The sequence below is a fragment of the Archocentrus centrarchus genome, chromosome 11 (genome assembly GCF_007364275.1).
Source record: "Archocentrus centrarchus isolate MPI-CPG fArcCen1 chromosome 11, fArcCen1, whole genome shotgun sequence".
Classification (NCBI taxonomy): domain Eukaryota; kingdom Metazoa; phylum Chordata; class Actinopteri; order Cichliformes; family Cichlidae; genus Archocentrus; species Archocentrus centrarchus.
In genome coordinates this window covers 24,891,662-24,916,187 of record NC_044356.1, presented here as the reverse complement: position 1 = coordinate 24,916,187, position 24,526 = coordinate 24,891,662, and the positions used below count along the sequence as shown (strand labels likewise).

The window sequence follows — 24,526 nt, the reverse complement described above, 5'->3', positions numbered from 1 at the left end:
TGGGGTTTTATAGATATATGGAAACTGTCAGGAATTCCATCCATTCATCCATTTTCTTAACCGCTTATTCAGTTTAGGGTCATGAGGTGCTAGTGCTAGTGCCGGCCCTGCGACAGATTGGCAACCTGTCCAGGGTGTACTCTGCCTCTCACCCTGTGACAGCTGGGATATGCTCCAGCCCACCCCTGGAAAAAAATGACTGGATGGATGTGCTGGAACCTATTCCACCATGGAAACGCGGAAAGGTCTGTTGCAGGTGTCAGGACTTCATTTGCAATTCTGTGTTTGGACACTTTGGCCACAAGAGGTCATAATTGGTCTAGATTTCCTTCTACCCTCCAACCCATCAAATACTCATTCCATTACACTCCTGTATAGAGTTAAGATTTATATCAAGCCATCTGCTATATTATTCTATAAGAATATTTAATACCGGTCATAATATTCAAATAAAGTAATATCCTCGCATTAAGGCAGTATTGGGAATTTACTTTTCCACTTTCATTTCTTTATACATGTATCTCACTATATTCAGCTGCTTGTTTTCCTATTTTGGAATTTTACTAAGTCCATGGGTCATGGTTTATATTTATTAAATATTTGTATTCGTCTACATAAATGTATCAGGGGATTAGTGCCGTTCCTTTTCAGATAGAAAGCCACAGCTAAGTCGGAGACAGTGATCTGAACGGAGGGGGAGGAGGGCGAGATGAGGCTGAGGGGAAAATAGATACGGGGGGGGGGGGGGGTGTGTTGGATTTACTGAGACTCAGACAGACAGCAGACCGGCTGTCCCAAGCTGCGCTGATCCTTTACTCTCCGCACCAAGTCCTTCTGCAGCCTCCCCTTTATCACTGGCCACCTGCCTCTCCGAGAGTAACAGCGGCATCAGGAAAATAGCTCAGAGAGCAAAACCAAAGCAAGGAGACGAGAGAAAACCCTGAGCGGTGTGTTGTGCCATCCACTCCGTCACCTCTCCTGCTGGAGGACAGGCTACAGCGCGTTTGGAGACCGCGGTTTGTTGTCGTTACCAGGAGAGGAGCGCTCAGCGAGCACAGCGAAAGCTGCTCCACTTCTCATTAAGCCGGGCTGCCCGCTCAGAGGAGCCACTTGCATGGATGCACCATGGCCACGTTTGTCTGCAGGGTTCAGTTTTTAGATGATACCGATCCTTTCAACAGCACCAACTTTCCAGAGCCGACTAGACCCCCGCTGTACTCCTTCAGAGAGGATATCCCCCTCATCAACCAGCTCGCGGGCGTCCACCGGCTGCTCAAAGCTCCGCACAAGGTAGGATTAACAGTGTAGTAAACAACTCATACTGTACACAGAGGGTACAGATTCACTGGCAAGCTGTAAGATCACTTGGAACTTAAGGTCAACTAACAATACTATTAAAAAAATATTAGATTATTAATGAGATATTTATTAATGGTTTGACTCAAACGCACCCTCTAATAGATTCATACAAGTGTGATTAGAACATGAGGTTTAAGCCCGCTGTTTTTCACTTCAAGCCTCCTGTAAGTAAACTTCCAGAACCACCATCCATCACAGGATATTTAAAGAACACATGGAAGCACAGCTCTCTGGTTTTCCAGCCTGGGGAATGTAATAAGGTATTCGTCTTGAAACCCAGAGCAGCATGAAGCAGGGACTTCGCTTGTTTAATGTTAAGTGATTGGCAGGGGCGTTTCCACGATTTTTTATAATTGGGGTGGCAATTGTACCAAGAACAACAGGAAAACATTGGGCACTTTTGGTAAAATAAATAAATAAATAAATATTTGTACTGTTTACTTAAGTAAAGTCACAAAATTACTTAATAGTAAAAAAAAAAAAAAAAAAATACATTCATCTAAGTGTATATCCCTTTAAGGCTGCATTAATGCTGATTATATTAATTATATATTGCTGAATAGATACAAGTACATTAAAACTTGTATATTTATTGGGTTTTTTGCACTCCTTTGTGTTTATCATTTCCTCCCTATCCCCTTGCTACCCGTGTTCCCCCACCTAGCCTCACATTTGCCACTGTTAATTATTTTCTGTTTTACTTTGAAGGTTAGTTTTCTGTGGATTTTTACTTCCTGCCTTTTATTTCTCTCCCTCATTTATGGATTGTCTGCCTTGCATAACTGTTCCTACCTGTGTCTCGTTTCCCAGTCAGCCCTCTGGGCATATCTAGTCTTCACTCTTCTGTGTTTCCTGCCTGTATTGAGCAGCATCTTTAGTGCAGTTGTAAGTTTCAGGGAGTGTACTTTTCCAAGTTATCCCTGCCTTCGTTCTGTTGGGTTCCTCTTTTTTTGAAACTGCAAAATCTGAGAAAAACTGTGCTTCAGCAAAGTACAAGAGTAAATGTACTAAGTTACATTCCATCACTGGGCCTATTATGGCATACCACCTCATGCTGTAAAAGTCTCTGATGACTAGGAAATCTGGGCACTTTGACACTGAAATGCCACAGGGGAAGATGTTGGATCTCCACCAGCTTAACTTCTCTACTGAGAAGCCTACATACAAATGGTCCCCTGAAGTGCTATACACACTGAATAAACTCTTCCTGCTGTATTTCTGCTCTCTGCTTTGCGCGCTGCAGTGACAGGTGGCCGCAGAGGCATTAGCACAGCTAGATTTATCCTGAGGTGCCTCATTCACCTACATGTGATGAGACATGGTGGGTGTGATGGAGAAGAAGAGATACCATTTTCAGTCAATTTCAGTGTTTTCAGTGTTTAAGCATCCCAGAAAGGGGGGGGGGGGGGGGGGGGGGGGGGGATAGCAACACATTCCTTACTGACAAGGTTGTCTCAGACACACAAACGCACCCACAGAGGCTATACAAGTAGAGCAGATGTGACCTTATTTTTTTATTTTTTTTTTATGATTTATGTGGATGCTACACAGTTAAAGCTGAAAGTGTAGATTAAACAGAGTTGAAAATATCAAAACAAAAACCTGACAGTCTGGAAAAAAAAAGGAGGGGGGGGGGTGACTGCTGGCACACAGGTCTGAAAGCAAACCAGCGTTCAACAGCAGGAGCGGTTTTCCGAACCAGCCGATCTTTAGCTGCCACATCTTTAAAAACCACAAAACAAATGAAAAATGGCCCACAGCACAGAAAAGCTTATGATTACAACCTATGCACGGACAGATGGCACAGGCTGCATTTGTGTTTGCAATTTTGCTCCCATCATGAGGAAGACTTTGCGCAATGGCAAATGGATATTGCACTTAGATTATAGGGATGAATTTGAGTGGTTGCAAATTTGCCCGCCAGGCTGTCCAGATCTAAAATTTGGTGCTTATAATGCTCAAGTGTTATTATATAATTGGAAAATGTCAGAAGTGCTCAGTTTTTTTGACAATTCTTTTAGCTTTCTGAGTTCATCTTTCTTTGTTTAAACAGCCTTTCCCTGATTTTGTTTTAACCTCCTGTGCTCTGTGCAGAGAAAAAGCCTGCTGTATTATTATGCCTTGATGATGGTAGAGCTCTGTGTATGGCTGGCCGGGCTGCATGTAAAGTATAGGTCACTTGTCCCAGAATTCCTGTGGTCGGGGCCTGGATCCCTGTGACACTTTGTTCTCCTCACTTTGGGTGCCGCGGTTTTCCTGACCTCTTCCTCCATCTCTTCCTCCACCTCTCCGACCGTGCACCAGTTAGTACTCTCAAACACAAGAAGGCATAAACACACACACGGGGTTAGGATGGCTTGCCAAGGCTAAATCAGTGTGTTGCTGGTTTGTGTGCATGGGATGTGTCATTTTGTCCCAGCTGCTAAACAAAGAAGTTTCCTTTGGATTCTCGCAGCAGAGATCATCACTGTCCTCTTCTTGCTTTAAAGAAATAAAGTTAGGTGGATCGGCAAAGTTAATCTAGGCTAAACTGCGGAGATCCACTACTTAATTTAGGCAATAAGATAAAAATAATATATCAGATGTTCAGTTCGCTATCAGTCAGACAGCTACAACTTTTGCCATGAAAAGCTCCCATTCCTTTGACAGAAACACCGCCCACACTTCACAGCTCAACTTTTATTTCATTACCAAAAGGTTCCCATTAAAGCAACATCGGGAGATTTAATGGCCGCACTGAACACGCCCTCCCTCCCCTCATGCTCTTCAAAGAGCCACTGCGGCTCTCATTTTGGTGCAAGGAAAAAGTTTTTAGAAATTTGTCTTCTAAGTTATGTAAGACTATCGTTAAATGTGATCACCAGCAGGCTCGGTGTTGTTTTAACATGGAAGTAATTACACCCTCCCCACCCTCCGTCCCCCTCCTCCATCTACTCCCCTCTTTTTTCTTTGCTTTACTCTTCAGGGAGAATTTGATTAAATGAGCGCAAAGTATATACAAGCCAGTAAGTGTTCCTCTAGTGCGTCCCGGAGCCTTAAGTTGTGAAGAACTTGCGGTTGCTCTATGGAGCCACTGCTGCCCCAGCCTCATGCAGCATGATGTGTTGTGTTATTACTCCTAATACCCAAACCACGTGTTTCAGAAAAAGAGACATCCGTTGGAGGCCGAACTGCTGTAACATATGATGTTGCAAAATGGTTCACTTCTTGCTCTTTAAGCACTATTAGTATGTTTGTGCGTAGATAAAGGAGAGCAGTGGGGAGGTGGTGGTGATGACACTGTCTTGGGGGTATGTGTTGGACAGAATGGGTGGACTTTAGAGGTGTAAGTTAAATTGGAATATTAGTGAAAACAAATGCTGAATAATGCCAGCAGATTAGACCCAAGAAATGTTTTTGTTTTATTCCTTCCATGAAAAACCAGGGCACTGGGACAGAGCGTGATTACCCCCCTCGCCCCACTGTCTCCACCCCCTCTGTTTCACTGCGAGATTTATCAAATCTCACACGCATGAGAAGTGTGAACAACAATAGCATTGCACTTGGCTTTAACAGATGGTGAAACTATTTATGGAGCGCAAAGATTACTTTCAAAGTGTTTGCACTAGGATGCTCGTGTCATTTCCTTTTCAGACGGTTAACATTTTAAGCCACGATGGCAGCCTCACAGGTTTTAGGGATTGCAGTGTGGTCTGGTGTGTTTGCTTCAAAGACAATGACTCCCTTTGAGTCTTCTGATCCTCTGACTTTTCTTCTAGCGCCATTGTGAGGATGACATCTGTGGTTTTCAGTGAAATGTCTTAACAGCTTCAGGATGAATTGCAATAAAATAGGGTATGCGAAAATTATGCCCATCTTGGGATGAACTGAAATGACTTTGTTGATCCTCTGACTTTTCGCCATCATCAGGTCACATCTTCAGTACTATGGTTAAACCCTGTGAAAGTCATGCTGTCTGCATCTTAATTGTTTGCTAATTAGCGACTGTCACCATGCCCACATGTTAATAGATTGTCAGTAGACTGTGCTAGAGTTGTCATTTTTTTAACTTTTGCAATGCTGCTATCTTGTTTTTCATGTCCACGCTAAAATAGTTATAACAACATTGTAACTAACTGAAACAACTTGAATTGCAATCAGAGATATATTTGCTCTTTACTGGATTGGCTCATTGGCACCAAATACTTTATCTAAAAGATTGCTGTAGCCACCATGACATCATTCACAGGTTTTGGACTCTGCATTTTGAAACAACGTTTGTGCTGGTTTCTGCCATGTTGTCTTTTAAAAACCAGAAGCTCTGGAACCATCACTGTGGCCGTGCCCCTAACTCAGTTATCCAAAAAAATTCACCTCCTCAAAGGTGTAATGGGGGGTGGGGGTGGGGGAGTCTATCCATAGAAGCTAAAGGTGTGTTTTGTACCAGTGCCTATAAACATAGGAGTCTACTTGCTTTTGGAGGCAGCCTCAAATGGTCATTAGAGGAACTGCAACTATTGGAACGTCCACATAGGCTTCATCCTTCAGCCCTGAAAGTTATCACCTTTTTGGCACAGACGGATTTCTTTTGTCCTTATTAATTGTTATGCTTCTGGGATTACCTAAATAATGCTTCACTGTTAACACGGAGCTTCTTAGATTCCCCTTTCTAATACTTCAGCTTGGGCAGTGCTCCCTGCCCCTGTGGACACACCCACCCTTGAGCTCCAGTGTGCATGCTGCCTCAGAGGAGAGTAAATATAGCAAGGTTATATTTATGCTGTGAGTCCATGCGACAGTCCGTCTCTCTGTTTGCGACTGAAAGGGAGGAATGGACAGGGAGCAACAGCAGGTCTTGTGATCTGTGGTCAGAAATTGTCATCACACAGCCTGAATGGATTGCCGGTGGTGTGTGTGTGTGTGTGTGTGTGTGGTGGTGGTGGGTGGGTGGGTGGGTGGGGGGGCATTTGGTAGCACACCAATCTAAGTTAAACCCACCGATGCCACTGGGCTGCTACATGCCAGTGGATGACTCTGATCTCATTCACCTTCATACGTCAGCTGCAGCTTCAAAAAGTAGTTGCAAAACTCAGAGCTGATTGTTGCAACCTAATGATGTAAGCTACTTTTTAAGAGTTGTCTCTGGGATGGATGCTTGCACCTGCTATCAACTCATGGCTGTACTCATAAACATCAATGCCAGTGGTGGATAGATATATTACTGTGCACCTGGTCTCAAACTCAGCTAGATTTCCCCTTACACAGCATAGTGGGCCAATTCTGACACAGGCCGCTCTGCAGCGTTACCTTAAATCATGCAAATGCATGAAGGAAAGATTAATGAGAAGTGAGAAACAGAAAGACAGCAATCTGTGGTGTGAATACTTGGACACGTGTAAAGCTATGCGAGAAAGATTGTGCTCTCTCAACAAACATATCAAGCCTATTTGAGTGGTATATTTTTCACAGCTAGTATTTAAAGCAATAAAATCTGCCGTTCTCGCTCCGTGTTCCACTCTGGTTTTGGTTTCATGTTGTTTATTACAAGTTAACTCCCTTAACAGCTTTGTAATGCAGAAAGCAGAGCCACACTGCAAATGGTTCTCACCCCTTTACAGACCACTGAATGCACTTGTGTTCAAACCCCTGCCCCATAAACTAGCTTTATTTTACATGCTCAAATTATTTAAAAAAAAAGGGTGTGAATCATAGATCCACAGGGTAAAGGGACATTAGACAAAAGGGAACCCATGGGGTCATCCCAATGCACAAGTGACGCTTTTGCTTTATTATTTCCTTAATTCTTTAACTTTATATTTTGTTTCTCCCATGCCGTAGCTTGATGACTGTGCACTTCAGCTCTCCCACAATGGAACCTATCTGGATCTGGAGTCCTCGCTGGCTGAGCAAAGGGACGAGCTGGAGGGCTTTCAACAGGATGACACAGGGTGAGACTGACTCACATACCCTTTATACCAAACAGACGTATACACACTCACTCTTCACCAATCAAAATACCTAAAGCAGTGAGCCCCCCTGCACCCCCTCTCCCTCATACACGTACACATATTTTCTGAGTTTCTTCATTCGTATAAAATGGGGAGAATCACAAGCTGTTGGATATGGATTTCTTGGAAGCGCAAGTTCATGGAAAGTATGAAGCACTCTGGAAAGCAGGACACATGTGCCCTCCCTTCCACAGCAACAGCTATTCTCCCATTGTATGATAAATATTCAAGTCTTCTTTGTGACAGTATTTCAGTTTACAGCATAATCACTTTGTAAAAGGACTGAGAAACCTCTCTCAAATCTCCTGGCCGTGTTGATGTCTCTCTTGAGGACAACAGTAAATCTCCTACCAAGGATTAGGATTACCCTAAAAAAAAAAATTTAATATTTAATATGTTAATCACCCTAGATCTTGTCCTTTGGCCATTGTTCAAAACTCATGAACATTTATGTGGCTCATAATTGCTGACAGGCATATGATTTCCATTAAATTTGAATGTTACTTTAGCCTCTGCTGATATATAGCTGTTGTCCAACCTGATTTTTTTTTTTTATTCCTTAAACTCAGCGTGTCACTTAGGCTACAGCAAACTTATCCTAGATCTGCTGTAAATCCCATAACATGCAATTTTCCTGGCAACACTAGCACCTCTCCGACTTTCCTCTGAATGGTTTTAGGTCATGTAAGTGTGCTAATTTTTATATTGCAAATGGAAACAGTTTTCTTCTCTGATAGGTGGCCAATAGCTGCAATTAAAGACTGTGAGAAAACCTCAGCCCGAGGCTAGCATATTAGCACCAGCAACCAAGATTCAATGTGGGATGAATTTGTGTAAGATTCAAGTTACAACCAAAGCTAAAATTGATTCCAAGATTATTGTAAGTGTAGCATACAGTAACTATACAATAATTCTCTCATTGTGGCTGCTACACCAGTTCCAGCTACACTCACTGGCCACTTTGTAAGGTTCAGTCGCTTGTTGACACAAATATCAATTCAGACAATCACAGTAGACAGTAGACATGGTCAAGCTGACCTGCTGAAGTTCAAACAGGGCATCAGAATGGGGGGAGAAAGGTGATTCAAGTGACTTTGATCGTGGCAAGGATGTTGGTGCAAGCTGGGCTGGTCTGAGTGTTTCAAAAACTGCTGAGCTACTGGAATTTTCCCACAGAGCCATCTCTAGGGTTTACAGAGAATGATCCAAAAAGAGAAAATATCCAGTGAGTGGCAGTTCTCTGGGTGAAAATGTCTTTTTATTTTTTATGGCAGAGGTCAGAGGAGAATGACCAGAGTGCTTTCAAATCATAGCAAGGCAACAGTAACTCAAATCACCACTCATTACAACCAAGCTATGCAGACGAGCCTGTCTGAATGTATATTACATTCAACCTTGAAGCAGATGGCCTACAGCAGCAGAAGACAGCATCGACCGTCACTCCTGTTGTACAGTTCACACAGGCTCACCAAAATTGGACAGCAGAGGATTGGGAAAATGTTGCCTGGTCTGATGAGTCTCGATTTCTGCTGCATTTGAATGGTAGGATCAGAATTTGAAAGAGTGGATCCATACTGCCGTGTATCACCAGTTGAGGATGGTTGTGGTGGTAGAACAGGAGATTCATATCATGGATTTGCAGTCGGCAAATCTGCAGCAACAGCGTGATGCTATCGTGTCACTGTGGACCAAAATCTCTGAGGAATGTTTCAAGCACCTTCTTGAATCTATGCCACAAAGAATTAAGGCAGTTCTGAAAGCAGTGCTACCAAGGTCTACCTGTATAGTTAGCTTAGTTAGCCATAACAGCTTTTTTTGTCTTTCCAGTAATATTAAATAACAAAGCTGTATAAATTGGGAAATTAAAATTAGTAATGTTATCTAACAAATGGCTTTACTATATCCATATTTGCTGGAGGTGTTTCCAGGTGTCTGTTGTGTTCAGATTTCCTTACTCTCTCACTTATGGAAGTGATTACGTGGAAGTTTTTAACGTCAATCTGTTGCCAGTTAAGCTCTAAATTGGTTTAGAAAGGGCTAGCAAAGAGAACACAATGTTTCAAGAACTGATACATATGTACTTGCTCTTCTAGCTGTTGAGTTTGGTAGGACAAAGTTATCTGTGGCATGCAAAAAGGTGCAGAACAAGACAAAATGGGACCACCACTGATGAAGTTCCTGTTACATCAGTGTTGGGGATTCATCAGGACATATTAGCATTTGTGCTACACAGGATATGTGGTCAAAGGCTCACCAGACCACCTCGGGAAGTGGTTTGAGTGATCAAAATGTGTCTTGGTGGTCGTTTATACTTGCCTTTAGCGCTGTCCATTTGGGATCTGATTGCCCAAGATGCATTTTAAAGTCGAGTATAAACAGTTACTTAGTTGATCAGGTCTTGTAACTTTAGCTAATTAGCTGTAAAACAAACGGGCAAACATTGGCTCCAAGCCGTTTATACACAAAGCAGAGCTCTGACCGCTACACAGAGAAGGCAGTTGTTAAGCAGCAGCACATGTGTGTGACAGTGTATGTTTGTGTAGGTATGTCAGTCTGTTTAGGATTGGGGGCAGCTGCCTGATAAGTGATGGCAGACCCACAGAGCCTTGTTGGTCTCAGTGTTTATTATATGTGGTTGTTTCCATGTGCACATCTATTTGTTTGTTTCCAAGTGTGTGTGTGTCTTTCTTGTGCGCTCGGTAAGCCATATGACAGATGACAGGCAGGTGAAGAAAGGCCAGTGTGTGTTTCTGAACTTGCCGTGTTGTTGAGGAACTGGTTGGATTGGATGCTCCTGTCAGTCATTATATCAAACTGTGGCTTTAACCAAGGTCATAATGAACTGACAGGAGGAGATGAATCATCCGTTTTTGGTTTGGGTTTGACTTCATCTTGGCAAAATGCCACAAAGGGTGAGGGTGAATTCTTTCTTTCTAAATTTCAATTGATTAAAACTGTTTATATGGCGTTATAAAAGACTTAATGAATCCCAGCTCAATATCTCAACCTCACAGCACACCTTTATTTTGGGCTTTAAGTTCAGGCAGCTGTTTGTAGCTGCCATAACATCTTAAATAGGACCTATCGTGCTTTACCTCATTTTTCTGTAATGTACAGTAGATTCCCGAGTTTGAAATAATGAGGTCAGCGCATGCGCGATTGATCTCTGTCAGCAAAAAAGCTCAGGCTTCAGACAGCTCTAAGCAATTGGTTTTGTGAGGGGCAGCCAATCAGAAGAAAGCTGGCTTAAAAGAAAGCGGAAGGGCCCATTTCAGAACTCAAGAATAAAAATATAGAATTGTAAGCATAATGTGATTATAATAGGTCGCCTTTAACAGCATCTGGGAAATAAAAGCATTAAGTAGTGACTAGCTGTATCCGTTCATCAGCTGCCGCAGTATTGCACTCTATTTATATAGTTGTTAACCACATATTCACCTCTATAATCCCACAATTACAGTTTTACTTTATAAATAACCATTAAATCTGCTGGTCACATATGGTATAGGCATATATTTTTATAGATTAAAGAGAAAAGTTGTTTTGTTTTTTTTTTCTACTTTTTACTGAAAATCTGATCCAGAAAGCTGGAGCTTCCCTATCACTAAAAATATCCACAGGTTTATAAAGAGCACATTGGTGTTAACTGAATTTATGCTTCCACACATCAAAGATGCGTTGTGATTGCAGCTGTGACAGGATCGTGCTCACCACAGCTGACAGTAAACAAAGCCTTTGGGTGATAATAATAGCTCTGCTTCTACTGGGAGAAAGTGAAAAGAAAACAGGAAGAAAATGGCTGTTGATGAGATGCAGAGCAATCTCCTTTTGAACCCTTTACACCTGCTCGCAATGTTTCATATTTAAGTTATGTATGGGCACAGACTGTGTCTTAAAAAAACGGATGTACAATAAGGTCCAAAATTTTTTGGACAAAGACACAATTTTTGTAGTTGTTCCTCTGACCTACTGAACAGTGAAGTCCCTTAAATCCACATTCTTTCTTACAGCCAGAAAGGAGCGGCTTCTCTGGCTGCAAACATAGACAGTATAAAAAGTTCACACAGCTATCATGACATCACCCATTAGTCTGTGGAGTCTCTTTCCGAAGCCTCAACTTGAACGTATGACCTGAAATGAACTCATCAGGAAAGTGTTTACAGAGGTTAAGTCCAAGCACCATTATCACCAACTGATGGCCATTAAGAAGGATGCAGGTTTAAGGCACAAATGGCAGATGCCCTAAAGTGGCTCATGGTGCTGTGATGTCCCTAAAAACTTACAGAAGGGTGTTTTACTGTAACAAAATCTAAAAAATGGAACTCTATCTATCGTCTCGACCCCCTATGATGAAAATAGTATGATGTGTTAAACAGTTATAAAATTAAAGTATGATGATCATAATCTATGAATTGTTTGTGTTTCTCACCTCGTTATGTGTTCTTAATTTATTAGGCGATTTGATCTTTGTTTTGATGAAATATAGTTATAAAATGTTGCCATTTAAATTTAGATGTGCAATATCTAAATCTAAATGACACTTTTTTAACTCAATTCCTTACTGTCGGTTATAAAAAAAAAGGAGCTCCATTCAGTCCGGACTGTCTCACAACTGGAAGTCCAGAAAGTGGAAGTTCCCGATTTAAGGAAAAGTTCTTTGCCTCAGCTCCCTGGATCTGTGACTTCAAGAAACTGAATTTACAGTCTTGGTTGTGAGTTTCAAGTCTTGTTGATGGCAACTTGATGTTGAAGATGAATAAATGTAATAAATCACGGTGCTCATTAGAGTCCAAGAAGGGGATAAAGATGGGAATGCTTTAGTGTGGGCCTACCTCTATCACTACTAGTAATACTAGTAATTAATACTAGTTCCAGCCATATTTTCCAACCACAGTCGAGTTGCTTTGACTTCTTACACAGTCGAAGTTTGTTTGTTTGCATCTCAATAGATTGTGTTAACATTTTGCTCTATTTCCCGGCAAAGCTGATAACGGCGTAATGGAAGGATAAGAGGCCAGGTGCTTTCTTGTTTGAGTGTGTTTTCCTTAGAGTATATTATGCATAATTCCAGCAGTGAATGCTATCAGAGCCAAACTTTCCCTGAGTGGGCTCGATCGTATCAGTATGTTAGTGATTGAAGTCGCTGATTAGTTCCTAGAGATTGGAGGCAAACAGGTAAGGCTATAACTGATAGCTTAAAATGATATCCTACTTTATCTTAACATTTGTGTGCTTTCCCACTGGAAACGTGGTTTGTATGAATGTTTGCTCATGGGAACGATGCCATGTGGAGGGGTGTACATGTGTGTTATGTCTTCTGCAGTTCTGCTGTCTGTCCTCAAGGATCAGATGTGTATCAGTATGGGGGTATAAACTTAATGCAGGCCCATGTTTGTGTGCATCAGTCTCATCATATGAACGGTTTTGCACTCTTAAAGAAGAGACAAAACACCTCAACAACTTAGTTTTGACTCAAAAATAATTCCCTCTTTTTTCTCACTCCACCGTCTCTTAGGTTCAGAGGGAAGAAGCACAGTGTTATTTTACGGACCCAGCTGACAGTCCGTGTCCACGCCTGCATTGGTGAGTGCTGTGTGACATGTTTATGTAGCATGTTTCTCCCTGGAAACACACACGCACATGCTGTCAGACACACCAGCAAGCCTAAGAACACATTGCACCGCACTTTCAAATGGCTGCTTAGGGTTTTACACGTGGTATGCTTGAAACCAGAGACCTCCCACTTAGAATCAGGATTGCTTGCTGTGTGTGAAGCTTCTCTAAATTTAACATAGTAATTTCATATTTTTTTCACATCTTTGACACGCTGAGAAAAAAAAAAAAAAAATTTGCTATGAAGGGATTTAAGTATGTGAGTGTTTTCACAGAGAAGCTTCTGATTTCTGGTTAAGGTCATCACAGTGTGATGCCCCTGAATCATCTCTATAGAGGGGGGGAAAAAAACATGAGGGTGAGAGGGGTGAGTTTCACTTAATGTGAGAGGGTGGCAAAAAAAGATAACAGCAGAAAAATCCAAAACATTTAGTGATAAGAGTGAAGAGAAAATACTGAATGTGAGATTACAAGCGAAGGAGGGCATGAGAGGTGATGAAGCTGAGGGGCAACTTGGTGGCAGAGCCAACTGAGATGGGTGTAAAAATAAAACAAAGAGTTTTAGATGATGGCACTGCACTCCAGTAGCGTTGGACTGCTGTGTGCCGCCTCAGACAAACCTTATCTGGTCCAGTGAGCTTGTTGTGCTTTCCCTTTGCAATCAGACCTGTGTTGCTGACAAAGAATGTACACATCATTTATTTTAGATCTCGAGAGATCCTAATCCCTTCGTATACAATACAGTGTTGCATAGATTACATTTTATTTGATTTTTACTGCTAATTTAACCTCTTGACACTCAACCATTCATGTCCATAGGAAACCTGTCTACTAGAGATGGCAGTGTCTGTCTGTCAGTCGGACAGCTTTATTTACTTATTTATTTATTTTTAGAGATATTTTAGTCTCAATGCGATGAATCTGATTCTTTGTGTTGTCTGCTACTGTCACCGGGTTATTATTTAAATCTCTTGAGAACTATTGGATGGATTTCAGCATAATTTGCTTTAAACTTTAAGGGTCTCAAACAGAAGGACGCAGCTCTTTGACAGTATAACAGCATTTCACTTTCTGCTTAGTCAAGCATGTGTAGACAGGTATGGGTGTAGCCACTCGCCTGCTAACTAAGCTACTATAGAGTTACACCTGAAAGAATTGTCCAGGTCATTTTTCTGGCCTATGTTTTTTTTCTGCAGGTTTTTTACACCCTCCCAGGGATTTGCGTCTCCTCCCGGTCTCAAACCACGGCTCTTTTGCACGTTACGCGAATGTGTTAACCACTGGTCTATATAGCACTCACATGCATCTGCATAATTCTTGGCTGTTTGACTGTTTCTGGAAGGGATTTTCTCCCTGGTTTGTTTTCGCAGTACAGAGGTGTCCTCTCTGGGGGCAAAACACATTACAGAAGCCTTCACAAACTCCTGCACATGATTCATATCTGACAAGTGTGAAATGTGGGCTACTTTCTTTTGGTGGATACATATCATCACCCTCTTAAAATAATGGCCTTTTTCAGGTTTTTCAGAAAAGACAAAAAAACTGAACCAAAAAAATGAAATTATGATGATGATTTAGGCAAAAATAAACCTTCCAATAAAAAATGCCTTAGGCCATTATTTTAAGAGGGTGACGATATTGAAAGGCTGTTGGCTGGTAAATTTTGAGATCAGCACTTCTTGAGTTGCATTCAGGCTTGAATTTATTTGATTCAGGTTTGCTATAGACTTGTCTTTGTCTCTCAATTCAACATAATACATGATGATGATTATTATTGTTATTATATAATGGAATGTATTCAAATGAAAATGACACAAAATGACAGCTTATTGTTATTTTTGGCCAGTAAAAAATGATGGCCACTGGATTTCTCAATTAATTAGTCCCGTTGGCTAGTGAAGCAAAAGGTTACCTTGGACACTGGCTTGACCAGCAGACTTTTTATACTTTTTCCAAAGCCATATTTGTATTCTTGGACTCTACTAGAGTAGCTTTGCAAAATGACACAGTGCAAAATAATCCTTATTTATCTTATACCGAGCCTTGCTGCAGCTGTTCAGTTCACCCACTGTCTTTTTTTGTGCCTTTCCTCCTCCCATTAATTCCACTTTGTTCTGATTGGCTGCCCCTCACAAGCAAAAAAAGTGGGCGGCATGGAGGTGGTGCTTCTATGCTCACAGGCAGAGCTGTGTGCCTAAAATATCTATAATAAGGATATCCACTCTGATGGACATCATACAGAGTGAAGAAGCTGAGTGTTTAGAGCTTTCGGGCTCATAGGCATTACTTTTACACACACTGATTTCACTGCTTGAAACTTTAATATGAGCATCCACTTAATATATATGAGAGAACATAAGGAAAATTATAATAGGTCTCCTTTAGGCTATAAGCAATCCATAAGGCAACAAGACTGTAAAGAGATGAATAACATGCACTTTCCTAGTCAGTAGTTAGTACCCTATCAGTATCCTCTCTGTCCACAGCAGTAGTGAATTCTCAGGATTTTTTTTTTCCATTCATTTGGCCTAGGCACTACACTGAAAAACTTTGGCGCTGTGGTTAAGTTTTGCTAGGGAAAACCCTACATTAAAATCATCCCACTCTTTCGTACTTTCTTTCCCCGGGTGTGTGCTTCTCACTCATTTCCTCCGTGACTTTTCTACTTGGTCAACATTCTTCATGCCAGTGATAGCAGAGCTAATTTTGGATCCTAGAATCATAACCGGCTGAGATGTTAATGAGGTGAAAGGCCAGTCTAAGTGGTGGACGTATGAAAAAAATGATTACAATTAAAAAGTGTTATAACCATTTAGAGTAAATCAATAATTAGATTAAGTTTATTTTTGGAAAATGCAGTTTTCATTCTCATCTCCTTGCACCAGGTTCCCTGACACTGCTTCCTATTCCCTACTTTTTAGAAGATTATGCTGGGTTTATTGCTACTGTCCTCTCAGGAATCACAGTTCTGGGCTCGAGGGGTGTTTGAAACACAGAGGCTTACTCTGAACAGGAATGAGGACTGACCCGGATCTGCAGCCATCTGCTGCAAACATATAAACTGTTTGCTTACACATGTAAACCTGCTACAGTTTTGTCTTCATGCTCTGATGGGCCTAAATCTTTCTCTCACACCCATGACCATGTAATACACACACCCACACATTCAGTCATTATGAGAGATCTTCCCATGGTTTGAAGAAAACCAGCCCTGGGATATATTTGTTTTTCCCCTTTATGCATAAAATGAAAAACAGCTTCTTATTAGAAAAGAGAGGGGAAAAAGTCGCATCATTATCATCATCATCATCATCATCATCATCATCACAGATACATTTTCTTTTGAAGGGCATCAGTGACTTTTGTCCAGTGCCAACGCGTGATGATAGCTTGTTTACTATATTGACCGCAATCCAGATTTCAGTTAGCACGGCACAGATGCAGGGCAACTACTAAATCTGGATGGGACTTGATATTTTGAAGTGGCAGTGTGTAATTCCGCCGCATTAAACAGACATACAAGCAGATAGCTTAAGCGTGTCAGAGCAGTCAATTCACTTTAAAGATCTGCTGTCCATCCCCCTCTCAGTGTCGCTTCAGCTGTCCACTCATCCACCCGTTTAACGTTCTCTAATCTTTCTAGGCCTTGACCTTCAAATCCTCTGAGTAGTGGACAGCACACTGTCCGCTAAATGAAAAGTGCACTGCATTCAAGGATGCACACTGCTTCCAAAATGAAATGTTTGTGACTACCAAGTTGTGTGTTGCATTTTTGATATAAGTGTATTGATTGATGGTCCTTTTTTTGTTACGATTACAATGCAGGCAAGTATCAATTCATTGCAGATTTCCCTAATCTCACCGGCCTCATAAGCTTCCAGGTTCGATCAGCAAAGATCCGGACTTCATTGTATTGAGGCCAAATGTTAGATATATCTCCTTCAGTCATCCACTGATCTTCTTTGAAGGCCGGAAGGATGAGAAAGGTTTGCATGACTAAGAGAAACGCAACATTCTTGGGCATTTCTTGGCTTTTTTGCAGAAAGATTGAGTTACATGCAGGCGTGGCACGTGGGATTAAAGCAGCTCCATGGTGGGAGCTTGTGTGGTCAGAGTGTGATCATGTTTGTGAGTTAATGAATTTTTTCACTTGTACATGAACAGGAAGACACACTGACATAGTCAGCAAGGCCGTGACTCTGACTGCTGGTGTAAGCACTGTGTCTGCACTCGAGAGGCCCTTGTGGGATTTTAATGATCCAGGACTTCTAAACATTCCCAGCATGAACCCCACTGGGAAATCAGGGTGTTTGATTTATATTTTATGTTTTGTGGGTGTCCTGATTGTCCTCAGCTTCAAGTTAAGAAGGTGTGGACCTAACCTCATTATTTATACTTTTAACTGCTTCTCTGTCTCAGTTGTTCTTTTAACTTTCAACGTCTGCTTGTGAGGACTTCCACCTATACTCAGCCCTTTTCACGGTCGATCACGTGGCCTGCCCAGAACCCCTTGTTTAAGGGTTAATTTTAGCTGCCTCTGTTGCAGAGTCGTTGTGGATCACGGTTGATGAGTGCAGAGAGGCGGTTCTGGGGTGGGGGTGAAGTTAAGGTGTTATCTTTAGAAAGTGTTGACAGCACAGAAACATGTGAGGAAGGCAGCACAGTGGAGCCTCTTTGCACTAAATGTGAGTTAAAGGAAGCAAGGGGACGTAAAGGGTTTGATTGGCAGAGATCAGGGAGACCTGGTGGAATATAAAAGTTTAGAGGTGGAAAGGGAGAGGATGATGTGGAGTTTACATCTAGTTGTACTGCAGATGGAATTTTCTTACTACAGGAAGCAGGAGTTTTACATATGGAGTTAGTGGCACCCAAAGGTGGCATTGCTCATTACATCCCATAGTATCAAAGTGCCAAAATAATTATTATAATTGTCTGATGTGAATTTGTTCCTGTTATTATGTGGCCATGTTATATGTGCTTGGGTACAATAGTGAGAGGAACAGTGGAGCAAAGTTACAAAATTGCTCTGTACAGTTGTTATGAAGGAGGAAATTAGCTATAGAGAGATTTTAAAAAATGTACCAGGCTGTAAACCTGTTTATTTCTGCTGTAAAGTTGTGCATTTTAACATTGGACTGTATGGAGATTTACTTGCTTTCTGAACTAGCCATTACAGCCATTCAAGGAACTGCAGCTTTTGGCACTTTCCCATTTACTGTGCAGAACCATAGACAGTAAGACGGATGTAGCTATCGTGATGTAACCCATCGGTTTGTCATGTTCTGTCAAGAAGCCTCGTGATGAGCACTTTCACCATTGTCATTTTCCCTTTTTACAAACAGATATGATGAATGAAGAATGGATCTGATTGTGAAACCACATGACCATTGGCTACAGACTTGTTGATCACAAGCTAGTGAGCATACCTTGGATAATACCCCCTTTTATACTCTTAGAATGACTGAAATTCAAAAAATGTATTTAATGTTCTACTCTGTATGACATGAAACAAGTGATGGAGTCATGCAAGTGTTGACTGAATGCAGGCTTAAGGTAGTTCTACATTGGTGGCTTCACCAGACCTGGAAGCCACAGCCATCTTTTATAGTCTATGAGCAGAACCCTCCAACACCCAGGGCTCTGGACCTGAGCTTGAGGACCTGAATGGTTTTAGATTCCCAAAGCTTTTGTTTCCCATGCGGCCTCATTTCCCAGCCTCTCCTGAAGTCAAAGGATATGCAGTAATTTGAGTGATCAAATACAGCAAGGGTATGCTCTCTGACAGGTAAAGCTCCCTGTAATGAGTGGTACAGCAGGTGAAACAAAAGAGTCGGAGTGCAGAACAAAAGACCTTGCATGTGTTTTGGAGCCTGTTCAATCCCTTAGCACTGAGCTCTGGAATTTAGCCGTTTTTTTAAAAAAAAAAAGAAAAAAAAAAGAGTTCGGCTTGGATTTCTGCGCACCAATTATCTGTCTCTAATCACCCCCCGTAGTATTGTTAAGGAGAGGTGGAGGCCAGAGGTTAGGATGGAGGTCAGTTTACCGTCTCTGGTTCTACTGTTACATAACAAATTAGCAACTTGTTGAAAACCGTGAAGATCACATTTGTTTATGTCTTGTCTTTGGTTCACTACAAGATTCACAGTTTGCACCTCTTATCGGAATACTGATTTCAGTTTCAGTTTTATAATTTCATCCTGCTTTTGCTGGATAAAAAAAAAAATACATAAAAGGGCTCTATGCAAAAACAAGGATTAACTGTAGACATTTAAACTGTAGAGTTACAGAAATGAAAATCTTTTTGAGCTTACCAACAGGGTGGTCTTGAGTGATAAATGAGTAGTCGCTACTCAGGGTAGATTTACTGACCCAGCCACTCTGGCTTTAAGATGCTACAAAAAGAGAGGACTACAGCTGGTTCTGACATGCAGCAAATCTGACGTGATTTACTGCATTGGTGTCCCCCTGCTGTGCGAGATAAGGCCTGGTAATGGCGTGGTGTGGCAGGGATATAATGTTTGGTAGTGGGTAAGCTGGGAGGGGGGCATTGCTGTAGGACATCTGTGACTGAGCAGTCAGGTTGTTGGCTTTGTGCCCTCTAATAACTGTGCTACCCTACTTTTTAATCCAACATCCATTTGTGCCCGTTAATGTTTCCCAGCATGTTTTAAATTGTATTATTCAAACAGCCCCCACTGCAGTTGTTTAACCCCAACATTTCTTCCTTTTCCTGCCCTGCATCCTCCCTGCATAATCTTCGTACTTCATTGTTCTGATAGACACCTGTGGCTTTGGCTCAAGAGCTTGTGCATGATCCTCCCGTTAACTTCTGAGTCAACAAAGATACTTTGCTATGCTTATGAACTGTGTGCATAGTGTTAGACAAGTTTAGTCCTGCCACTCTCTCAAGTCTGCATAGCCAGGGTGCCTTCTGTGAAAATCTATATTTATGTGTCCATGTTTTATTTTTATTGCACCACCACCACCTAAAACCAGCACTTCTACATCCCAAATACAAAACACTGTGCTCCTATTTAATGTGTGTTTCACAGAGAGAAGGAAGGAATGAAAAAAAAAATCACTCATATAGTTTCCCCTCTACCCTCACCAGTAGCTGAGACCCTGAGGAGAGCCCACATGAGTCATGCCTTAGTTAGCGCTGTTAGAGATGGAGAGATCTGCCGATGGGGTATTAGTGACGGAGGTGCCGCGGTGAAAAACTTTCCAGCAGTTGCTGCTGTAGAAAAGCCACCAGCGTTTATCTGTTCTGTAGCCCATCTCTTCCCTGCTGCACTAATGCTGTTTGACTTTATTTACACTTCAGTAGTAGATTGCGTCGCATCTATTTCTAAAATTGGAGCCTTTAGAAAAGCACATGTGCAGACAATGAAGGAGAATCCAGTTTGAGGGGATTAAACGTTTATAGATGCATCAGGGCCAGATTTTGCAGTTGCAGTGCACTAATTGAAATGTTTGAATTTGTGATAATGAAAAAAACCATGCTAGCTCCCCTGCTTTTCAGTCTACAGAAAGAGAAGGTGCAAGTTTAAGGACAAATAGACTGACATTGATTGTTCTTGTGGTTAATGTTGGCTCCTGGAAAAGATTACAGAGCCCTATCTTGAAGATTTTTCAAACTTTCAAGAGATTTTGTCTAGCCTACACAGTCCTAGAGACCAGTCGGCGACCATCTGGCAGCGACAGGTCACTGGGGGAAACTTTGCATTCCCCAACAGAGTCAGCAAGTGGCTGGGAATAGAGTGGTTGGGGATGAGTGGTTGGGGATGGGTCTCTAGGCCAGTCAAGCAGGCTTAGAGACTGGGTGGTTGCAGGAAGTTGCTGATAGACTCCAGGTGAAACTGGTTGTGAAGAGCTGTGATAGCAGGTTGCTGCTTAGTAAGTAGTGGGGAGTGTTTGCAGGCAGGTCCATGTTTTCTATGCAAACTACGGGTGACCGCTGCTGCAATTTGCTAGCAACCAAAGCAGCAACAAGGAGATTTTTAGTGTTGCACCCTCTTTATGACTGCTTTGACAAGGCATCAACTTCCAACAAAAACTCTCCAACTGGTCAGGGAACACATATTTTTCCCTAGTGACTGGATAGGTCACCAATAGGTCTCTAGGCCTGTTTGACAACAGTTATAATGCTGTTTTTTTTTTTTAATTAGAAGATGGCTGTGGCTCGAGCAGGTTGTTTTCCAATCAGAAGACCAGTCCGAAGGTCAAACTTTTGACTGGTACTGTAAGTACCAGTCCATTTACCATTTATTAGGCAACGTTTGGATACAGTTTCATTTGATCTTACTGTTCAGTTTGAACTGACACCAGAGGGTACTCTCAGTTTCAGTGTGCATTTCCATTACAGTTTGGTCTTAAATTTATTTTGCAGAGGCACTGAAAAGTTCTTAAAGTGTTAGGTTTTACTTGCTTATTGCTTCTCTGTAGCTTTAAGCCATTCGCTGAACATACAGAAAAGCTAAGTATGGCTTTTATGGTTTTTCTGTGTAATCTGGTCTTACTTTCCAGCTGTGTGTCTCTTTATTGATCCGCTGCTGTGGTGTGGTGTGTGTGTTATAGCACTGTGTTTTCAGTGGATGTGGCAGGGTTTTCCCTGCGCTCTAGTCATGCTGATAAACATGAGAAGCCCAACTGCTGTGCTGTGGCACAACATACTGCTGTTTGGGGTTAGCTCTCCAAAACCTCTGTGGGCTTACTGGAAGAAAGTAAGAAATATATATCTACATATCTGTGTATGTGGCTGTACGCTCCTTTGAGTGTTATGTCTGGGCTTGTTCGTATATGCACCCAAGTGTGCCTGCAAAAAAGCTCTCGCTGGTCTGTTTTAATAATTTGAAGCTATTACATAATGCAATAAAACATTACAATTACCCCGAGCTAAACATCCAGAATCAGGAGAATCTGTGGGGTTGGGATCTCATCCAGCCGTAGGGTTACAGAGATGATGGGTTTAGGGGATGTGTGGAAAGAGACGGGGAGAGGGATGATTTCCAGAGAAACGGTAAAGCACTTAGGGAAAGAAACACAAGGGAAAAACAAAGCAAGGAGGAAATGCACCTGCCAGACAGAGCTAAAGCAGCAGGCCAGGAGCTCTGAACGTCACAGCTTGCTGGTTCGCTGACTTACAGGTGAAGAAAAGTAATGCCAATATGGCACAGTTCTACTGTTTTCTAGATTTAGTATATCACGTTTATGTTCAATAATGTACACCTATTTTGGAGTTCACAAAAGCCTGGGATTTTTTGGCAACTTGGTACTATGCAACTTTATTTTCGATGTATTAGAACTTTTTATTCCCAATGTCTGAACAGATTGTAATGTAAATTTAAAAATTAACCTTCCCCAACTGACTTGGTTGCTTGACAGCCTGTAAAATGATTTCTAAGTGTCTAAGTGAAATCCAAATGCTGCTTGCTTCCAAGTGCCTCTCCTGAAAACCTCTCTTCTGTTCCCAGGATTAACCATAGACAGTATAAAAGATGGACGTTGCCCATTGGTCCCAAGTCCAATTTTGAAGCCTCCAGATGAGTGTTCACACTTGCTGTCTTGGTGTCTTGAAACTGCATGTCAAAATAAGGGGCAGGACTGAATGTGCATCTTCCTTTTTAGAGCACAGTATAATCAATATTTACAAAATAGACTTCATTTTTTATTCAATTTCACTATAAAAGAGTGACTGAGCCTATAAACTCAGCATGAACGTGTTCAGAGGTCAAGTCAGTTTTCCCATGCTTTTTGTAACCACACACATCACCCCCAAAGCTGCTTTTCCTTGGGGTTGCCACAGCAAATATCTCTGCATGTTTGATTTGGCAGATTTTGTTATAACAGATACTTTTCCGGATATAACCCTAAAGGGATTTGTGTCCTCCTGTGATCAAACCAGGGATCCTTTGCTTGTTAGGCAAATATATAAGCCCACTGTACTGTGGAGCCACACATTATTAAAAAGAATGCAGGTTTAAGGCACTTACACGTTGGCTTCACTTTTCAAAACCACAGTCTACGTTGATCTTTTATCTTTTATATGTCCATTGAATTAGCACTGAGCAACACTTGCTAATGGTAGCTTAGAAATGGAAATCAATATGTCAGCAAATAGCCAGTCCCCATCAGGGTTATTATAGTTAACGAAAACGAACGAAATAACGAAAACTGAAATTGAAAAAACATTGTCGTTAACTGAAATAAATAAAAACTATAATTAAAAGGAAAAAACGATAACTAACTAAAACTGAATTGTGAGTTTACAAAACTAACTAAAACTAACTGAAATTATCGATAAGCTGACTTTCATTTACTTGTTTTTTTTTTAAGCCTTGTGGATTGATATGAAATCATTGTTTCCGCTCTCCGAGTTTAAGCTGGGAGCGCCACAGGACATCTGTGTGAGTGCGCATGTGCGTGCGCTCACCGCGCTGGTCCGCAAAGTAATGGCTGCGGTCTGCAGAGAAAGCGGCAGAGTCCCGTATGGAGGTTCTTTGAGTACAAACACCTGCACACGACCACAAGGTAATTAACACTCACAATCCAGCTACACAAGCATAAATGTGGACATGAGGTCGGCAAGTTCCGTAGGTTGTGTACAGAGGCCGCAAAGACCCTGCAGGTTTAATTAGCGAGCATCTAACCAAGCTAGCTCCAAAACAGAAGCAGCTTCAGGTGGTGAGAACATCAGGATGCAGATGGATTTGAGCTTTGACTCCTTCAAAGAGTTTGTTTTTGTCAAACACCACATGTAGGTGTTCTTAATCTACTGCACTGATGCTGAACTTTATTGTGGAGTTTATTGTAGAATTTATTGAGTTTGGGAGTTCATGTTTTTCTTTGTTTCTCCCTGTTGATGTTCATGTGTGTCCTTAATATTACACACATTTAGCATGTCTTGTGAACAGTTGGTTGTTGAATATATTTCTTTAAACTGTATCTTTTGTCAAGTTTTCATTACACAATAGTCACTTTTGCGCCTTGAATCTTGCACCTGATTAGGTATGAAAATACTAAAACTAATACTGAAACTAACTGAAACTAAGCATGAAACCAAAAATAAAAACTAATAAAAACGAGAAAATCCACTCTGAAAACTAATTAAAACTAACTGAATTAAAGAAAAAAAAGTAAAAACTAACTAAAACTAAACTATAATGTAAAATCCAAAACTATTATAACCCTGGTCCCCATCATTGCATAGACTTCCACACAAACTCTACATCAGGACCCTAAAAAAAAATAAAATAAAATAATGTGGCTGCAGAAAGTATTTTGCTAGCAACCACCCCGACTGGTTGTTGGATGGTTGCAGGAGGTTGCTGGCGGTTACAAGGTTGCAAAGAGCTGCTATAGCAGCTTGCTGCAATCTAAGGTTAGCCAGTTAGCTGCTACTTTGGGTATCAAGTAATTTATGAGTTTTAGCATATGAGCCAAGGTTAGCTATTCATTCAAACAGCTTAGCTGGCCATTTTCAAATTGCTATTGTGGTTATATGGAAGTTATACTGAGTTCCTATAAGGCCAACACAGTATTTTCCTTTTTTTTTCCTGCTTCAGGTA

At 41.4% G+C, this 24,526-nt stretch overlaps 1 protein-coding gene across 4 annotated transcripts in view; it reads left to right on the top strand.

Annotated features, from left to right (window-relative positions):
* Positions 1-797: 797 nt before the first annotated feature.
* The window catches only part of fhod3a (formin homology 2 domain containing 3a), a 57,092-nt gene continuing 33,363 nt past the window's right edge, over positions 798-24,526 (top strand). For all 4 annotated transcript variants that reach the window (XM_030740470.1, XM_030740469.1, XM_030740468.1 and 1 more), the window contains exons 1-3: positions 798-1,290; positions 7,177-7,286; positions 12,862-12,929. In XM_030740470.1, coding sequence (XP_030596330.1) covers positions 1,126-1,290; positions 7,177-7,286; positions 12,862-12,929 — 343 coding nt within the window. In that variant the 5' untranslated portion in view covers positions 798-1,125. The remainder of the gene's footprint in view (positions 1,291-7,176; positions 7,287-12,861; positions 12,930-24,526) is intronic.